The sequence below is a fragment of the Maniola jurtina genome, chromosome 17 (genome assembly GCF_905333055.1).
Source record: "Maniola jurtina chromosome 17, ilManJurt1.1, whole genome shotgun sequence".
NCBI classification, from domain to species: domain Eukaryota; kingdom Metazoa; phylum Arthropoda; class Insecta; order Lepidoptera; family Nymphalidae; genus Maniola; species Maniola jurtina.
In genome coordinates this window covers 2,010,007-2,030,140 of record NC_060045.1, presented here as the reverse complement: position 1 = coordinate 2,030,140, position 20,134 = coordinate 2,010,007, and the positions used below count along the sequence as shown (strand labels likewise).

The window sequence follows — 20,134 nt, the reverse complement described above, 5'->3', positions numbered from 1 at the left end:
AGAGGTCTTTACAGTGCCAAATATTGTTGAGAATGGCTTGGAATTCACACGCTTTCTTTGCTTACAATGTACAAAATAGTCAGTAGAATAGATCCTACCACGGACTTGGCATAGCTAGATTCCGCATCTTCATTTAATAGATGAACCCGTCCGTCTGTCTGCAGCAGGCTGTATCACATGATCCATAATAAGTAGGCAGCTGAAATTTTCACAGATTGTATTCTATTACCGCTATAACAAAGATGATAAAAAATTCAAAATGGCTGCCATGTGAAAAATTAAAAAGTAGGTAGTCTTTGCGACGGTACGGAACCTTTCCTGTTCGAGTCCGACTGGCACTTGGCTGGTTTTTTAATAATAATTTTTAAACTTCTGCTTGCTTCGCTTGCTTGAAGCGCGCGGTAAGCGAGGCGTTAGCCATCGAGTGGTTTGATTGTGGCAAATTCGCTTGCTGCGCGTTTTTTGCAATTGTATGCTATCACTGTAAAATATACGTACAGTGTACGACTTAAAGCCCATATTTGAATGATTATTCTTTTACCGTGCGGGAGCTGTGTCGTGTAAGTGAGCTACGACCTTAGACAGACAGCGTGTTGCGGTATCTAGCCATTCCAAGTCCTTGGATCCTGCATTGTAGAATATAAATGGCTACTAGTGAAATTCATCATAGTTCAAACGTTTTAGTATCTTAGGTGAGTAATTTTTTTTTTCAATAACATATAACATACTGTTGATAAATAAGTTATTGTTTAAATTTATTCCAGATGCATTGTTTCCGATTATAATTATTATTTTTAAAGTTATTGTATAAGAGAAATTGAATTTCGTATAGAAAATTTTATAAATAGTTTTTTGTTTGCAAGACATGTTTTAAATGAATTATTTTTTTACCAAGTATATTTTAATTTGCTATTTTGTTAGAATTTATTTACAAAAGAACGCACAATTATTTGCACGATAGTATATTCATTACATTATAATACATATTTTATGACCACTGGCTCAGTGATGCGAATCCTAAAAACCTCTCTACGTTCCGGGTTCTATTCCCGATGTTGGATTTTTCCACTGCCATACATATTCCAGTAAAGTTTCGTCTTAGGTCCAATGTACATATATCTATAGAACAAGAGTGGAGCCTGTCTTTTTACCCGTCTGCAATTAGAGGCTGTGGACCTATTTTGATGATTCTTGCACCATATTTTTTCCAAAGAATAATAGCCATGTTAGTCATAGCTTTCTCCTCCAACTAAGCGTAAAGCTTAGGCTAGGAGTGGGTACGGTTATAGTGCAACAGGTCGGATTCGAACCGCCGACCTTTCGGATTTCAGTCCGCTCCTTAACCGTTGAGCTATTGAGGCTATAAACCAATAGATTTGTCGCGAGTGTCAAAATGTATCAAAACAAAACATTTAAAAAAAAAACAAGAACGTGATGTAGTTTTTTTTAAACACAGTCCAGATTTTATCTTTTTAAATGATGTTTAAGTACTAACAATTTCGCTTCACTCTACAGATGTGCATTGAGCCTAAGAACTTAGATCTCTGATCAGCTGGCATTTTGTATTTGCATTATGTACACTAATTAATGTCTCGATTGTACAGAGTACAGACGGAATATATAATACGATAATATATAAAGCGAAGTGGTTCGTGTGATATAGTAGTATAGTATTTACATATTATTCATTATAATATGATTATGTGCTATAAATTCCTTAAATAAGTATATTTTTATAAAGAGCAATTTTATGTGACTAACTTATGAATGAAAATATTGTTGCTATTAAAGTTTGTTATGAATTTTACTATGTAGTTTTATTTTACAGACACTCTTAAAAAAGTGTAAATTAAATATTTATAACACCCCTGACAAGTGAAGGTTACTAGAAAAGAGCTTATAACTTTCAAACGGCTGAACCGATTTTTTTTTGGATTATAGCTAAGAACACTCAATTATGCCACCTTTCAAACAAAAAAACTAAATTAAAATCGGTTCATTAGTTTAGGAGCTACGATACCACAGACAGATACACACGTCAAACTTATAATACCCCTCTATTAGTGGTTTTTAGTTACGAAACATTAACAACCCATTGCTGGCTCACTACTGAACACGGGTCTCCTCTCAGAGGGTTAGGCTATAGTCCACCACGCTGGCTAAGTTCTGATCGGCAGATGTCACACACCTTTGAGATCATTATGGAGAACTCTTACGCATGCAGGCTTCCTCAGATCTTTTCCTTCAACTTCGCTTTTTAAATCAAGTGATATTTAATTTTTTAAACGCACAACTCCGAAAAGTTAGAGGTGCTTGCCCGGGACCGAACCCCCGACCTCTTGAAAAGGACTCTGACCACTTAACCACTACGCTATCACCGCTTTTTTTACGAAACAATAAAGTGCAATATAGCCCGCACAGCGCTGCAGCTTAAAATTTAACAACCATCTCTCTCCCTCTTGCCTTCTGGGTGTATATTTCTCTCGGGTCACGTGACCAAATGAGCCCAGCCATAGCCTAGCCTTCTAAGGATCTCTCTCTAGATTTTTCAACGATTTCTTTTTGACAGTTTACATTACTCTGCGATAAACGTCACTCATAGAACATCAAAATCAATAACAATGAACTTTATCAGAAAATAAATCTTATTAAAATAATTACAAAATTCATATTATGTATCCAACCCTTTAAGTGCTCTGACCATGGTCCATAGGCACCATGATTCACGATGAAGACGATATGACCAAGATATGCCGCTCTCGGTAAGAGATCCCCCTGTGAAGAGAAAGGTACCATGGCACGTTGCGATGGTGTTGGGCGGTATGGCTGGGTAAGTCGTTTCTTATGTTCTTCAAAATGCGGAAGAGATGAAATAAGATAGACGCATGCTCCTTTAGCTTGCGCTCAACTCAATTGAACAGCTGCAGATATACTAAATACCTAACATACTTAACACATTGATCGATGAAATAGAAAGATATTTTGTTCAAATAAAATGTTACTTCTAATTATGTGCTTTCGAGTCGTCAAGTTAATCTAGCATTGGTTCAGGATGCCCTTACCATACGAGGAAAAACCACCAAGAAACTCGATGGCTACTCTTCCTACATTTCAAAATTATACTATGCGCATTGATGGGTATTAGGTATAGAATTACGTCCGTGAATATGAGTTTATGAGCGCAATTGTTAAGTTTTTTATATTAGTTTTTAATTTTACAGATTTTAAAATGAAACCATTTTTACTTGGTGTAATAAGTAGATCACAGCGGGCCAAAGGCAATTTTATTCTTTTTTTTTAAACTAACTCTTCACTCTATTACCACTGATTAACTTTTATTTTTAAAGGCAAAGGAAAAAATATTACTTTCTATCAGCAATACTGTAAAATCCGTAGCTAATGCGTCAGACGCAGGACCAATGCCTTCACGTGCTCTCCAAGGCACGGGTAACGCCGCCAAAATCTGGTCTGCTACTAAGAATATTTTGACAGAAACCCCCAATAACATTGGATCAACAACGTTGGTTTAAAACAAGAGTGAATAGGCATCTTCTAGTTAGGCGCGTCTCATCTTAGGCCACATCATCACTTTCCATCAGGTATGATTGTGGTCAAGCGCTTGCCTATAATGAATAAATTTAAAAAAACCGGTCCAACCCGGGATTTGATTTTTCAGTATGGTAGCAACAACAGTAGTCCATCCCCTGGACGTGATAAAAGTGCGGCTGCAGCTGTTCCCGCGGTCGTGCTCGACGCTGGAGATGGCGAGCGCGGTCGTCAGGTGCCGCGGCGGCGCAGCGCTGTACACCGGCCTGTCCGCGGGCCTGCTGCGCCAGACCACCTACACCACCACGCGCCTGGCCGTCTACCATGCGCTCATCGATGTCTTCCGAAGGTATCTTAGCATATCCAATCGTCATCTCACCTGATGTATGTTCACTGCTAGATATGCTGGATACCCCACGGCCAAATGGCCGACGGTTGTATCTCGAAACTTCTATTGCAGATTCCTAAACGCTCCGTTAGTGCGATTCAGATTTGCCTGTTCTACTTGAACTTCAGCTGTAAGGTACTCGTGCTGCCATCTAGTGAAAGCGTCGTGAGTGGCGACTGACTTAGGTCCGTATGGAAATCAGTTGTTCAAGGTATGAGTGAGAGGCGCCCTCTATTTGCAACTGTAGCGACCGCCACACTCCCTATAACACCTAGACCACCACCCGCCTGACTGTCTAACATGCGTTCATCCATGTCTTTCACAGGCAAGTGCCTACTGTCATCGTCGTCTGACAGGATGGAAAAAGGGAACGCCAAAAAAGGCTCTAGGTACACCTTAAAGATTAAGTATTTACAGATCATGTTTGCACTTTACAGTTTACACAAATATTCTTCTGATGAATAAATACTTGTACTTCCTCTATAATGTTAACATTTTTTTGTGTGCTTATCAAAACACAACTTCCACAGGGAATACAACCAGGAGCCCATACTCTACCAGAAGCTGGTGATCAGTACCACAGCAGGTCTGTGCGGAGCGCTGGCAGGCACTCCGTCGGAGGTGGCCCTCGTGCGCATGATGGCCGATGGACCACTGGAGCCCTGCATAGCCTGCAACTGCCCACGTCTCTACCGGGGCACTTTTGACGCGCTTTACAAGTAGGTGTATCATAACTTCCACAGGCAAAGACGCCGTCTTCGGAGTTATGTGCATATTAAGCAATTAAATATCCATTGCTTAAACGGCGAAGAAAAATATCGTCAGGAAATCCGCATGCCCGAAAATTCTCTATAATGTTCTTAGTGGTGTGTGAAGTCTGCCAATCAGCACTTGGCTGGCGTAGTGGGTTATGGCCATACCCATTTCATTCTGAGAGGAGATCTGTGCCCACTAGTGAGCCAGCTATGATGATGACATTTTGAAATTACTGTTAAATTTTTCCAACAGAATATGTACACAGGAAGGCATGGGTGCCTTATGGCGGGGCGGGACCCTCACCCTCGGCAGATCAGTCCTGGTCAGCATTTGCCAAGTGTGGAGTTATACACAGGTAAACATTGAGTTTGTTCCACAAAGTGACACACTAAAGAGAATCACACTAATATTATAAAGGCGAAAGTTTGTATGTGTGTGTGCGTGTGTGTGTGTGTGTGTGTGTGTGTGTGTGTATGTGTGTGTGTGTGTGATGTTTGTTACTCCTTCACGCAAAAACTACTGGACGGATTTGGCTGAAATTCGGAATGGAGATAGATAATATATATATATCCTGGATTAGCACATAGGCTACTTTTTATATCCCGGAAAACCAAAGAGTTTCCACGGGATTTCGAAAAACCTAAATCCACGCGGACGAAGTCGCGGGCGTCAGCTAGTATGTTATATGGTTTAGAGGAAAGAAGAGGAAGGACGCTAAAACTTATAGTTTAAGTTTATTAGTAAGACCTGGAGAGTGACATATTCTATTTTTTATTCCGGAAAATCCAAGAGTTCCTCCAGAATTTTTAAAAACCTAAATCGACGCGTACGCAGTCGCGGGTATCAGGTAGTTTTCAATATGGCGTTGATTTTCACATTTGAACTGCACAGTACCTATCTTATTAACCGTTGTTTTCAGGTACGCGAAGAATTTCGCGAGAGGAAACTGGCAAAAGGCTTGTCACTGCACATCTATGCGTCGTTCATATCCAGCTTCCTCACCGCCTTCGTCTCTCTGCCTATAGACCTCGTGAAGACCAGGTGTGTTTGAATTGATTTAGTAACTCCTAAACATCCTATACCTACTTTAGTTTTCTAGTTTATTTAGAAGATAAATTGGACAAACTATAGGGTAAGCCGTTGACCTAGAAATAGAATCATAAAATTTAGCTAGCAATGTCTTTAACACAAATAAGGGGAAAAATTTAAGAAAAATCCGAAACCTGTGAAGAAATTCAGGTTACATTACAAGAAAGTGTCATTGTTTGTACGATGGTACGGAACCTTTGTGTGCAAGTCTGACTCGTGACTGTCAAAGTCAAAATCAAAAAAATTATTCAAAGAATAAGCAAAGAATGTTATAAATCAATTAAATCAGAAAAATTAAATAAATTAATTTTACAATTTTAAGTTACATAATTATAGTAAAAATAATAGTTAAATTAGGTATTAAACAATAATCCATTAGTAAGAATACAATGTCAATAGATCTCTGTCTCAAAATATCATTTTTTTTTAGGCTAATGAGGCTAGCTTTAAGTTTTATTGCAAAATTTCATTCCAGATATCAAGTAAAGCATCGTGGGCTAACGCAGCGTGAAATATTCTCGGATATAGTCCACCGGAAGGGCGCGCTGTACTTCTGGAAGGGCTTCGTGCCCTACTACATCCGGATGGCGATACACACGATAGTGGCGCTGCTGGTGTTCGACGAGCTGCACCAGCTGTATGAAGACACCAAGCGATCATAAATACTGCTAATAAGGTGCAATCTAACTACTAACTGTACTCTTTTTTTCTCTCTCGTCTGGCTTTACACTGATTAGCCAATGTCAAGTTTGTAGTTATTTTCAAGTTATTGAATCTATACAAGTATGGACTTCGTCTGTGCCGGCGCCCGCCGACATACGCGCGGCGCCCCTTCAGAGCGCTTCCCAGTCAGTTCCACCACCAAAAAACACCAACTAACACAAAAACCATCCACTCTTAACAAAAAAAACACTCCAAACAAGCACAGCACGCGCGCCAGCAAACGCCATCACAGACGAAGTCCCTAACTGTACTCTATCCATTTGTTTCCGTGGAAAGAGCAGGACGGAAAATATAGGCTCGTTTGTGATTGGTTGGTCAACGCCCACTCACTTTTTACATGTATTCTATGTAGGTTTGTATCTATGTCTGATTCACCGTAGCGCCTCTTTTTTCTCTCTCGTCTGGCTTTACACTGATTAGACAATGTCAAGTTTGTAATTATTTACAAGTTAGGGAAACTATATGTATAAGTATGGACTTCGTCTGTGCCGGCGCCCGCCGACACAGGCGCGGCGCCCTTATAGAGCGCTTCCCAATCAGTTCCACCACCAATAAACACCAGCAGAACACAAAAACCGGCCACTTCTAACAAAAAAAACACTCCAAAAAATATAACATTGTAATGTTAAAATACACCGAGAGATAGAAAAACAATTTTATATTATAATTATCGGTAGTTCGCTGGTAGTAGTTGGGTTTCAACTATGCTGTTTAACTTTATCTTGTTGGTCTTTGTCATTTGTATGGGATAACAGAGAGAGCCCTATATTAAATTCTCTCCGTGGACAGGGTGTAGTGCGTAGTGCTTAGAGGTCGTTGTTTTCAGGGTTTTTTGCGGCCGCCGCTCCGCCTAGTATGGATTCCGCTATTAGGGTGCCTGTCCACTTAAGCGAACGCTGGGGAATGTATTCAGACTTCAATCGATCAATCGGCGTTTTGAGACAGGACGCAATAAAATATTTATCTTACTTCGTCTATTAATAGGTAGGTACTGATTGAAATGTAATGTTTATTATATGTAGGACAACTTGTGCCACTATGATATAAAACTATACCACCACCGGTTCAGAAAGTAGAATGTACTGAGAACAGCCAGCAAAAAACTTGGCGGGTGCTCTTTTCAAATATTCCATTTATAATAATATTAAGCCATATTGTACTTATAAGCAATTGCAGACCCCACGCATTGCTGGAGCGAGTCAAATCCACGCCTTTTTGTCATTTATCTAAGCCTCAATAGCTCAACGATTATAGGAGAGGACTGAAAACCAAAAGGTCAGCGGTTCAAACCCCACCCGTTGCACTATTGTCGTACCCACTCCTAGCACAAGCTTTACGCTTAATTGTAGGGGAAAGGAGAATGTTAGTCATGATTAAAATGACTAATATTCTTTTAAAAAAATAAAAAAATATTACATAATCTTCGGTTGTACAATATGCTTTTTAGGGTTCCGTACCTGAAGGTGTGTATGTGTGTATGTCTGTTACACTTTCACGCAAAAACTACTAGACGGATTTGGCTGATGGAGATGGGTTATACCCTGGATTAACACATAAGCTACTTTTTATCCCGGTAAATTAAAGAGTTCCTACGGGATTTTAAAAAACCTATGTCCACGCGAATGAAGTCGCGGGCATCAGCTAGTTGTTGGCAAATCGGCGCTCTGCTTCAGTGGAGAGGCACCCTTATGCCGACAAAGTCACCGGTATTAACTAGTCAATATTGTTTCTAAGTTCTAACAATGTTGTTGATCGAAAAACAAAGACAATATTATCGCGACATCATACATGACTGCGTACAAGATCCGCCGCTTCATAACTCGGATTTAGGCATTCCTGGGGCTTCAATTAGGGGGCGCAGACTAGAGGGAAGAGGTAGACGGAGTTTTTGTGAGCAATCGAAATCTTGTTTGATAAAGTGAGGCCAGTTGTGCGTGAAACACCCACGTATCATCGAATCATTTCCTGAGTAACTTTTCAAGTTTAACAATTTTAAACTTTCGTGGTTTAACGACATTTTATACTGTAGTTAACGGGACCACGATTAATTTGTTGTATGTATGTTGTAAGTGAGTAAGTGACAGATGTATGCACAGTTCACGTTAACTTTTTTTCTCTGGGCCTCATTCGAGTTTTAAGTGAAAATAAATCGTGATCGGAATTATTAATCTCAGTCTCTTTGAGCAATGTGGCTATTTGACAACTCAAAATAAATTTTATTATTGATATATATACTATGCTTACATACTTATATTTAAGACCTATTACTCACTCAAAATGTTACTCATTAATTAGGTATTATTTTTGAAAATCAATTAAATCAAAAAATAACCTGCACATATAGGGCGAAATTTTAATATGAACCATAAATTTTAATGTGCTGACGTAGCGTGCGCTGCCCTTACTTGAGTAACTACGATTTCACTAAGATAATAATATACTCAAAGAGTCAGCTTCTCCTAACCTGCTTCATTTACTGCCGACCAGTTTTCCATCTACCATATCTCCTCTAGTCTGTTAATTACAAAGTATCTAGTATTACCGCGAACGCAAGGGGGTTGAGCCGTTCTATATATTTCGATCACTCTTATAAACTAACAAGTAACTTTAAATTTTTCAAAAAAAACCCCTCGACTGCGGTTTGCATATAACTTAAAGCGCATAAAATCTGTCATTTTGATTTTTTAAGAATTTATATACTTACATTCGCGCGATCGATACAAATCTAATGGCGTATCATTTATCAAAATTGGTTGAGTTGAACATATTACATACAGACAGGTCAAACACATAACCCTCCCTTGGGCTTCGCCGCAGTCGACCAATAAAATCCGATTACAACCTACTAAACCTTTAATGCAATTATTCAAATTAGACATAATAGGTATCATTATACCCTCTTAGCGCTCCTCATTCAAATTAGTTATACATATGTTATGTGCCATTAAACTTTACGCGCATTAATAAATTATATTCGTTTAATCCGAAAATCGCTCACCCGTTGCCTATTTAGAAAAAAAAATGTTAGCGAACTTAGTTTGAGATATGCTTTCATAACGGCCATACATATTTTTGTCGAGCGGTGGCGAAATATTATAATATAATTGCGCGATTAAATTTCTTTTTCCCCGCGAAGGACGTATCGCTGCGTCTACATTTTTTTTTAATTTTTTTTTTTTTTTTTGGAAGTGGCCATCGGGGTTTTTTAATTTGTTGCATTTTTTTGTGCATTTTGGCTGGTGCTGTTTATTAATGTAAAAAATGATGTAATTTGTGAAATAGTAGACGGGCTTCACTGTTTTACTAATTTATTTTCAACATAAAAAATGTAAATAATTTAAAAAAAAAGTACTCTTATTTATTTTGCGGAAATAATTTTGCATCCTTAAAAAAGAAAACATTTTTTTCAATCTAGTTAGTGTAGAGTTCTATTTTTTTTAAATATATAATTGGCTCTCATGACTCTGGGTTCTCGCTATTTTGAACCAAATTAAAAATTAAAACGTAACCATTACATAACGAAAGCGTAGATGCGTATAAAGTTGAAGGATTGTAGAGAATTTTTGTATAGGATATCCCTGAAGATGTTCAACTTGTACCAACATATAAAATCTGTTGACAAGGAACAACAGAAGGAGCCGGAGACAACAGGCCATGACAGGTTAGTGATGCTTGATAATTTTTTTTATTGCGTGATAGCTTGCGCTTGACGACTTACAAAACGCTTAAAAACCCAATGATGAGATCTAGGATGGAGCTTGCCTTGAAGATGTTTTTTTTTTTTCGAATACCGGAAGGGCATTTCCCACCTTGGCGCTTCCTATCAGAAATCGATTGTATGCTATCCATACCCATAGTGTCATCATCAATATCACTATCATCATAGCCCATGCTGGCCCACTACAGAGTTTCCTCTTAAAATGAGAAGAGTTTAGGTCATTAGTATACCAAGCTGGCTAAGTGTTGATTAGCAGACTTCACTCACCTTTGAGAATATTGATATTTAATTGCTTAAATGATAAATCAGAAATTGCATTGAGCCAGCGTGGTGGACTATGGCATTAACGCCCTTAACCTACTATACCGCAGCGTTGAAAGACGATGACATCAAACGAGTCGTAAGGAGCCGCTTTATGGCAGCAGTGCAAGACCGTGGCGTATGGCAGCAATGGACTCTATCAAATGATGATGATGATGCTTGTAGCGGGTGCATATTGACGCCAGCAATTTCGCTGGGTTGGCTTTTGTGGAAATGTAGCTGGCGTCATCAGTCAGTTGTTAACCTCCGCATAAATTAGTCCACCTTGTATTTGGTAACTTAAAAGTCGAATTAAATCAGTCAATTCTCTTGTGATCTCTTGCTGTTATTTCACCATAACCTTGATATAGAAACTTCTTATTGAAACCTCCACGGTACTGGCGCCTCTTGTATCAAGCATCTTCCGTTTTCCTCGCTGTAGTGAGATAAAAAGTTGTGTGTTTCGCACGACTGCTTTGTTTGCGCTTGAGCCTTTGTTGCTCAGGATTCTATTTTTGAACCGGGCACTATTATCTCGTAAATTGGTAATCGAGCTTTCGGCAAACTACTTAGGTGATCACACGATGGCTTAAAATGCTTATAACCTGCTGTTCTGTCCAGGTTCTACCAGGAGCGTTCCAGATCAAGCTACAGGAAGAAGAAGCGACGCGGCGCGTGCCGCAGGGCGCAGTCGGCCGCGGAGCTCGACCCGGAGTCTGTGGCGGCGGCCAACAAGAGGGATGCCTTCCGCATACGATCTGTCTCCACGGACAAGGAGGAGAGCGAAGGTAGAGGAAAGAGTATTGAAGCAAACGTTCTTTAGAGCGTTCCAAATCGAGCTGGAAAAACCACAAAATGCTGTAGTATCTTTCAGGTAGTTAGGTACATACTATAAATATCTACATACAGATTACATACCTACATTTGGTTTACTGTCCGAAAAAATGTGTCCTAAAATCACACTATATCACACTATAATATTATAAAGGCGAAAGTTTGTATGTGTGTGTGTGTATGTTTGTTACTCCTTCACGCAAAAATTACTGGACGGATTGGGTTGAAATTTAGAATAGAGATAGATTATACCCTGGATTAGCACATAGGCTACTTTTTTATCCCTGAAAATCAAAGAGTTCCCACGGGAATTTTAAAAACCTACATCCACGCGAACGAAGTCGCGGGTATCAGCTAGTCTAGTCATATGAGAATGCTCACGAACATGTACCCTACCCTAGGTATCAATAGTCTTAACGATATTTTAATAGAAAAATTAATTAATAGGATATCAATCATACGCTAGGTAGGTAGATGATTCCCGCGATTTCGTCCGCGTAAGTAGATTTAGTTTTATTTTAATCTCGTGGAAATTTTTTGACTTGCAAGCGTCATATTTTCCGAGATAAAAAGCAGCTTAGGTATGCCACTCTCCCTTTATATCTACATCCATGCAAAAAATCAAATCGAGACATCACTCCGTTGCGGCGTGATTGAAGGACAAACTAACTAACTTTCGCATTAGTAAAATGGGTAGTGATGTAGTTTTTATTGTTCAGTCCATTTTTGTTAATTTGTTACAATCACAGTGTCACTGATTTGAGACGCATTTTTCATCTCCCGTCCAGTGAAGTCGGTGTAAACATACCGTACAACCAAACCGTCAAACCACATAGGTCCAGAAATCGTTTGTTACTTACTAGATACAACCAAAGCACAACGTAAGTGATTATGATCTAATACCTGATATTAGAAATATATACCTACCCTCCTCTGTTATGTACCTCGATAATTATTATAATAGAGAATATATGCTGAAAAATGGTATTAATATATCGTAAATAGGTTGCCTAGCTAAATCGCGGGCCAATGGTATTAAACACTAAAAAAATTAATTAAAATTTTTGGATCCCTGATTAGTTATTTACGAAAGTCGATCATCAGCTAAGAGAATATACCCCAAGGAGTTAAAAAATCAAGGTTGCCTATTTTCCCCTCTGCGCAACTATGGGGCTGCCAGGTCTAGAAATCAGCAGTTATAATGCAGTTACAGTGACTCGATCCATAAACGACTAACCCCGTTAACAAAACTACCTTTACCTATTACTTTCTTTTCTAATCCTCCAGCTTAATCTATTTAGATATTACGACCCGTGGATCTAGTACGACCATGGCACACTTCACGACAATTACAGTTCGACAAGGCTCTTTTGGCACTTGAATGAGGGCGCTGTTGTAGCTTTATGCCGACACAGCGATCTATCAACAAGTGCACTTCTCAAGATGGCGGTTTTAGTCCCGATTTAGGCCACGCGCCAAATGAGCCTTGTCGGACTGTAGAAAACTTGTAACAAAACGACGAGGCTTCGACGTCACTGGCAGGCGTCAAATGATCCCTACATTTGACGCTAGGTAGCTTATGAATCGCTTATTTTCCTTTGATTTAGAATCAAACCTAGAGTTCACTCTGACCATACTCCAAAATGTTTAGGTTGATTTTTAAACCTACAAATTTATTTAATTTATTGATTTTAGATTTAGATTCTCGATTAATTTTAATATAATAACTGGCTTAAAACTTGGCTTCTAAGGTACCTAAGTAATTGAATTAAAATCATAAGCCTTATTACAAAATTGGCCATTCATATTAGACTTAGGTATAATAATATTATCCTATCTATTGCTAAGAAACAAATCTTTGCCCTTGGTTTCTCTTGATTCGGTTGGTATTTCCTGACATAAATTATTTTCGATTAATATTAAAGTAAAAGATTGTTCTGTCAACCAGGATAGTTAAAATTATTAAATTAATTAATATTGAAAGCTATTTGCTTGATTTTTCGGGTTAGGCGAATTTTTTTGTCAGTCATTTCGAGATGGTATGTTAATATGCGTTCGAAATCAAAATCCACTGGACCGACTGATACCCAAAAAGCAAAAAAAGCAAAGCAAAAAAATCAGGAGCTAAAATCTCGACCTTTAATGAAAGTACGCGACAGTACTTTGATTAAAGGTCGAGATGAAAGTACGCGACAGTACTTTCATTATAGGTGACAATTAGATAGATAGATGAAATCTTTATTGCACACAAACACATGAAAAGGAACACAACACAAAAGGTAGAAACAAAAAAAAAAAGGTGTGCAAAGGCAGCCTTATTGCTTACCTATTATTATTAGTAGGTATAGTAGTGAGATGAAACTTTTTGTTGAACAGAGGAGGAGAAGAACACAGAGCGCACGCCGCTGGTGTCCGCTAAGATCGACTCGCTGGCGAAACTGCTGTTCAACAAGTCGCTGATGGGCTCCGGCTTCGGGAAGAGTTCACCCTCCGAGTCCGCCGCTTCACCCAAGTGCGTATCACAAGAAATTGAATTGAAATATACTTTACTAGAAGATGCCCGCGACTTCGTCCGCGTGGATTTACGATTTCAAAATCCCGCGGGAACTCTTTGATTTTCCGGGATAAAAAGTAGCCTATGTGTTAACTTATCTCCATTCCAAATTTCAGCCAAATCCGTCCAGTGCTTTTTGGGTGAAGGAGTAACACACATACACACACACACACACACACACATACACACAAATTTTCGCCTTTATAATATTAGTGTGAAGTGTGATATTAGTGTGATTGTACACCACTATAAAAAGAAATCATAGCGGGGAGCGGGTGGATGAGGAAGGCGGAGGACCGTGTTTGGTGGCGCGCTCTTGGTAATTCCTATGTCCAGCTGTGGACGCTTACAGGCTAATGGAATGGAATGGAATAAAAAGAAATGCCAAATAGAACATTAGTTTATTAGTAAGTAGTACAATTTGGCGACCTTATCGCTCTCTGTAATCTCGCGATCTTTGTAAGGCAAACACGTTACAGAAGATATAATGATTAGAGAGAAAGGGTAAAAGGGTGAAAGTAAGTTAATAAGGAAACAAGCTTTGAAGAATGCACACTACATTCTTCTATGTGACGGAGGCGTGCAGACTGACCAACCTCATCAGTTCATTTCGATTTGCTGCAAGGTTAATTAAAAATATTAGCCATTTAAATCATGACTAACATTTTCCTTTCCCCTCCAACTAAGCGTAAAGCTTGTGCTAGGAGTGGGTACGACAATAGTGCAACGGGTGGGGTTTGAACCGCCGACCTTTTGGATTTCAGTCCGCATAATGCATCAAACTCTTACATTCCCCAGGATAAAAGAAGCCTATATCCATGAAAGATATATTACATGTGATGTATAGTAATATTTATGTTTTCTGATTTAGGCAAGGCGAGCGTTCTATGGAGAGTTCAGTCGCATTAGCAATCTGCAATGAATACTTAACACACACTCCGCGGTAAGTGGTCCAAAACATTAAATCAGTTTTTTTTTTAATCCTTAACCCAGGGAGGGTTAAGGAAAACGAAAACGAAAAACTGCCGAATGGCTGACGAAGGAATATGTATACAGACTAACAGTTAAAGGTACTCATCATATTATATCATTGATTGACATGACCTAAAAAAACCTTCTAAAGAGTACAGACAGTATTTTTCTGCTTTTCGCGGCGAGCTATGCATTTAGAGACATCTATGATAATTTTATGGAACGTTCGCTGGAAAGTTCTTTGTTAGCTACATAATCCGTTTAGGTACATTACTATTCATATATTTTGAGACTCCTCATTGACAGAAAAAAAACATACAGTCGAATTGAGAACTTCCTTGTTTTTTGAAGTCGGTTAATAAAATCATTTTTGTCTTCAGATACCACATGTTGGCGCCACTGAACAAGATTGGCGCCCGCGGCAGCAAGAAGTGGTTTGCGATACACGATAACTCTATCAAGGCGGACAGACTTCTTATCCTGGTTAGTATTGTTTTTAACCCCCGACCCAAAAAGAGGGGTGTTATAAGTTTGACGTGTGTATCTGTGTATCTGGTTATCAGTGTATCTGTCTGTGGCATCGTAGCTTCTAAACTAATGAACCGATTTTCAAGAAAATCGGTTCAGCCGTTTGAAAGTTATCAGCTCTTTTCTAGTTACTATTACTATTGTCTAGTAGACAATTGAAAGTTACCTTCACTTGTCGGGGGTGTTATAAATTTTTAATGTACACTTGTTAAACTATATAGGTGTGCGCTTGACTGCAAATAAAGTTGGGTTAACTATGTTGTACACATTCACTAAATTAAACTGACAGCACTAGAATTGCTAACCCTTTCATATTTTCTCTTAGCGGAAAAGTTTACCTACTTAACATTAGATTTACAATTTTGTCGATAGGTCTGAATGGAATGATATCCTTTTCCGTAGGATTTCACTCAATTATTTCGATTCGAGGGTATTATAAAAAGGATAGGTTTCCGTCTGTCTTTAAACCTTGTCAATTAATACCGGAGGCAGTCCCGTATTAATATGGTAAGGGTTCTCATTCGGTGTGTTTTCATTGCCCCAGATGCCTCTATCTAGCCAATGCCCGATAGAACCAAATGAGACGTCCCGTGGACTGATAATGGAGCTGTTCCGAGCATTACACCACCCGTACATCTACCCTGTGCTGGATGTGGAGCTGTGCAGTGGACACGCGCTCGCCGTGCTGCCGTACAGCTCGCGGGGCAGCTTGAAGGACCTCATCTACAAGGTAACTGAGGAGACGTGTCGTGACGGGTAATGGAGCTGTGTCAACATCACACCAAGATCTACAAGATTTGTAATAAGTGCTTCAAAAGCGGCCCGGAAAATATAAGCAATATAGTTTATAATCTTATTTCAAAAGTCAAATCTTTAGACTTATTGCTTAGGTTAAGTTTTATTTTAGAATAAATAGTTTTGCCGTCATTTTAAAAATACCTGCAGCTCAATCCGTAAAACGGCCATCAATCATTATTACAATCGCAATTGTTGTTATTGGCTAAATTTATGCTATTCTGGTTGCGACAATGCATTGTAGCCAATAGTGAGCGAGCGTCAACCAATCAGAGGTGATTGCAATCGTGACATTGTAGCTGTCATTCTACAATCGAGCTGCTGGCCACTTCAGCGATGTCATTTTATTAACCCCCGACCCAAAAAGAGGGGTGTTATAAGTTTGACGTGTGTATCTGTGTATATGTCTGTGGCATCCTAGCTCCTAAACTAATGAACCGATTTTAATTTATTTATTTTTTTGTTTGAGAGGTGGCTTGATCGAGAGTGTTCTTAGCTATAATCCAAAAAATTCGGTTCATCTGTTTGAAAGTTATCAGCTCTTTTCTAGTCACTGTAGCCTTCACTTGTCAGTGTCAGGGGTGTTATAAATTTTTAATTTACACTTGTTCGTTATCTGTCATCTATTAATACCTTCTATTCTATATCAATGTATTTCAGAGTACCTGGAGCGAAGATTACAGCCGCAAATACAGTTCCATCGGCACAGGCCTACCGGCTACACAGGTAGCGCGCATCGGCCGCCAGATGTTAGAAGGTCTACTGTTTCTTAAAGAGAAGGGATTCCCGCCCTTCCGACATTTGCATACAGGGAATGTTATGGTGCAAAATGGCGTGGCAAGGTTGGTATTTTATGTCTTTTTATCATCTGTCAAATAAACTTTTCATACGCTCAAAATTTGCTGGTCGATGTAAAGTTTCTGTGAGGTGGAGAGAGGTCATTCCAGCATTTTGTCACATTATATTATATTAATTGCAATGATAAATTTGTAGTTATTAAACATTGCTCCACATAAAAGACGTCCATCTTGAATCAAAGCTTCTAGGCGGAGTTCCGTATTCCTGAATCGTGGCCCTTAGGCTAAAAAAATTATAGACCCCTGGTTTATGGTAAACAGGCCAAGTCGGCGAAACAGCAATCGAACAGTTATAATTTGAAAGAAAGAAAAAAAAGTTTATTTCGTGAATTGCACCACACATCAGTTGTTATAACTAATAGTTGGTTATCCCGACGCTTTCTCCACTTGAGTATTAAGCCCAACAAGCCTTAAGCTGAAAAAGCGCTGAAATAAACTGTCATGTGTGGCACTACCCGAATAAAGTTTCCAGCTCAGCATTACTAGCTTCGTTCGCGTGGATTTAGGTTTTTGAAAATCCCGTAGGAACTCTTTGATTTTCCGGGATAAAAAGTAGCCTATGTTAATCCAGGGTATAATCTATTTCCATTCCAAATTTCACCCAAATCCGTCCAGTAGTTTTTGCATGAAAGAGTAACAAACATACACACAAACTTACGCCTTTATAATATTGTGATGTGATTTCTCATCAGGATCTGCGGTCTAGAGAACACCCTCATCGGCGCAACGCCACGCTCAAACGCGCGCTCGTTGTCGGCGGAGCGCGCAGAGACGCTGCTGTTCGGTCACGTGCTGTTCGAGATGTGCGCCGGCGCCGACACCGACCTCACGCTGCTGCCTGAGTTGTGTAACAACTACCCGCAGGTGAGAATCCCATCAGATTTCGACATGGGGTTGTTCAACGGGTCCAACAAATTTCTGAATGGCTGGCAACGCATTGGCGGTTCATCTGGTGCTACAAATGTTCGTAGACGGTAGTAATCTGGTGATCCACATTCTGCTCATTTGCTTGCTATTTTCAGGGTTCCGTACCTCAAAAGTAAAAAACGGAACCCTTATATGATCACTTCGTTGTCTGTCTGTCCGTCGTGTCTGTCAAGAAACCTATAGGGTACTTCCCGTTGACCTAGAATCATGAAATTTGGCAGGTAGGTAGGTCTTCTAGCACAAGTAAAGGAATAAATCTGAAAACCGCGAATTTGTGGTTATATCATTAAAAAAAAATTAAAACGTGTTTCAATTTAGTAAGATAACTATACCAAGTGGGGTATCATACGAAAGGGTTTTACCTGTACATTCTAAAAAAGATTTTCATTTCTTTTTATGCATAATAGTTTTTGATTTATCGTGCAAAATGTCAAAAAAATACCTACGGAACCCTCGGTGCGCGAGTCCGATTCGCACTTGACCGGTTTTTTTCATATCAAGTATCCAGGTGGGTGCCAAGTTCTATAGAAGATCTTTGCGGCTTCAAGAACGTACAAGGAGCTTTTGCACTCCTCAGTAACGTGTTTGGTCTTTCATTAATACCACTATATTTTTAAAGTTAATTTCTTGTCCATCAGGTGGTGGAAATAATCGAGTTGATCTTCAGCACGCGACCCCCCACGCTGCACGAGCTGGTGCTATGCGAGCTGTTCCGGAAGATCGACTTGCGGGAGATGAAAGGTTCCTGCTTGCCGGTAAGTGACTTAATAAGTAACACTTCTTTAGGCGCTACTTGAGAGTAACTCATATCTTTTTATGGATGTTGAGTATAGGTTGTATTTTGGGTTGTGTTTGGGTAGTGTTTGGGCTGTGTTTCGGTTGTTTGGGGTATGTTTGGATTGTTTGGGTTATGTTTCGGTTGTAAGACTATGGATGGATTATGTTTGGGGTTGTGTAAACCTAATCCAAACATAAAGTACTACCACCACCACCATGTCTAATGTCGAGGGTAAAATTGTCCCTCTCAAATATCAAAAAAGGATATTTTCCCCGCTCTTATTTGTCCCCATGCTATGGACGGTAGATATCTCCGGCTCTGCCCGAAACGGCGATAAACTTCTTCTCTCCCCTGTTGCCGTGCTTTGAGAGGCGGACAAGTTAATTTTGTCCTTTGTTAGTGGATATAAACGGGAGATACAATTTTAGTCTCCTGCCCATGCTAGGAGTGCAGGTGATTTAAAGTATTCATATTCTTAATGTTTTATGCTGCAGAACTTCAGTCAGCGCCTGTCCGGCTCCTGTCTCTCTCTACTCAACGAGGTAGCCCGAAGGCAGCCGGGCGTGAGGGGCGACAGCACCCCGCCGCGTCGCGCGCCCGCCGACCCCGCCACCCCCAACACTCCCCCCACGCGCAGGTGAGGCACTGCCACCCATCTACAGTCCGACAAGGCTCTCTTGGCGCGTGGCCAAAATTGGAACTAAATAAAGAAAAATCAGAAAATAATGCGTAAAATGAATCTTACCCTAAACACTACTTTTTACCCGATTGCGGCAAAGCCAAACGAAGGGTTATGATTTTAGCAGTCTATGTATGTTTTGTATCCAGATTCTGTGTGTTCCACCGTAGAGCCTAAACTACTGGGCCGATTTTGATGAATGAAATGTCAATTGATTCGTTGTAAAGGTCCGGGTGACATAGGCTATATTTTATACGAAAAAATTGACCTAACGGTTACATCAAAAAAAAAAGTGTAGGTCTCCAAAACAGACATAATAGGCAATATTAGTATGGATAACAACAGTTTACATTTTACAGGCGATACGTACTGGAACAAGACTACACTGAAGAATGGGCGTATCAGTGGTGACGACTGACGACTCGGAAAACAAATCAGTTTACATTTAGAACAGTATTTTGTATAGAACATTTATTTATAAAATATTTTTTTGTTATAGAGATAGATTAAATTGAAATATAAAACGTTTGATTTTAAACAGACATTTTTTTTCTTTTTATAGCCCAAAAAGATAAGTGCTAATTCTGTGATAAGTAACGCTGGGAAAGGAGTGCTATACAAAATGGAGTGTCAAATGGACCTTGTGTTATGGTGACCATTGATTTATGGTGTTGATACTATGTTGAAATG

At 39.4% G+C, this 20,134-nt stretch overlaps 2 protein-coding genes and 1 long non-coding RNA gene across 7 annotated transcripts; 2 read left to right on the top strand and 1 right to left on the bottom strand.

The window, feature by feature from the left end:
• Positions 1–2,499: 2,499 nt before the first annotated feature.
• On the top strand, positions 2,500–7,483 carry LOC123873929 (mitochondrial 2-oxoglutarate/malate carrier protein-like). Of its 2 annotated transcripts, none has more exons than XM_045919040.1 (7): positions 2,500–2,830; positions 3,677–3,886; positions 4,456–4,653; positions 4,943–5,045; positions 5,610–5,731; positions 6,255–6,455; positions 7,329–7,483. In XM_045919040.1, exons 1-6 carry the CDS (start codon positions 2,751–2,753, stop codon positions 6,439–6,441), a joined length of 900 nt encoding a protein of 299 aa, XP_045774996.1. In that variant the 5' UTR covers positions 2,500–2,750; the 3' UTR covers positions 6,442–6,455; positions 7,329–7,483. The 2 variants fall into 2 exon arrangements, with proteins under 2 accessions (XP_045774996.1, XP_045774995.1); XM_045919039.1 differs by having other exon boundaries at positions 2,501–2,830; positions 3,677–3,895; positions 4,465–4,653.
• LOC123873936 lies at positions 2,523–13,033 on the bottom strand. The gene is made up of 4 exons (XR_006797807.1): positions 13,020–13,033; positions 10,882–10,991; positions 5,777–5,785; positions 2,523–2,533 (listed from the first exon to the last, which is right to left on the bottom strand). It is a non-coding gene; the product is annotated as an uncharacterized LOC123873936 (long non-coding RNA).
• Positions 9,037–19,944, top strand: LOC123873924 (slowpoke-binding protein). Of its 4 annotated transcripts, none has more exons than XM_045919031.1 (12): positions 9,037–9,103; positions 10,074–10,163; positions 11,142–11,308; positions 13,731–13,866; positions 14,780–14,851; positions 15,261–15,363; positions 15,953–16,138; positions 16,864–17,045; positions 17,753–17,924; positions 18,626–18,742; positions 19,260–19,402; positions 19,804–19,944. In XM_045919031.1, the coding sequence occupies exons 2-12, from the start codon at positions 10,087–10,089 to the stop codon at positions 19,853–19,855; spliced, it is 1,407 nt and encodes a 468-aa protein (XP_045774987.1). In that variant the 5' UTR covers positions 9,037–9,103; positions 10,074–10,086; the 3' UTR covers positions 19,856–19,944. The 4 variants fall into 4 exon arrangements, with proteins under 4 accessions (XP_045774987.1, XP_045774985.1, XP_045774986.1 ...); XM_045919029.1 differs by lacking the exon at positions 9,037–9,103 and adding an exon at positions 9,215–9,525; XM_045919030.1 differs by lacking the exon at positions 9,037–9,103 and adding an exon at positions 9,738–9,756.
• The last annotated feature ends 190 nt before the right edge of the window (positions 19,945–20,134 follow it).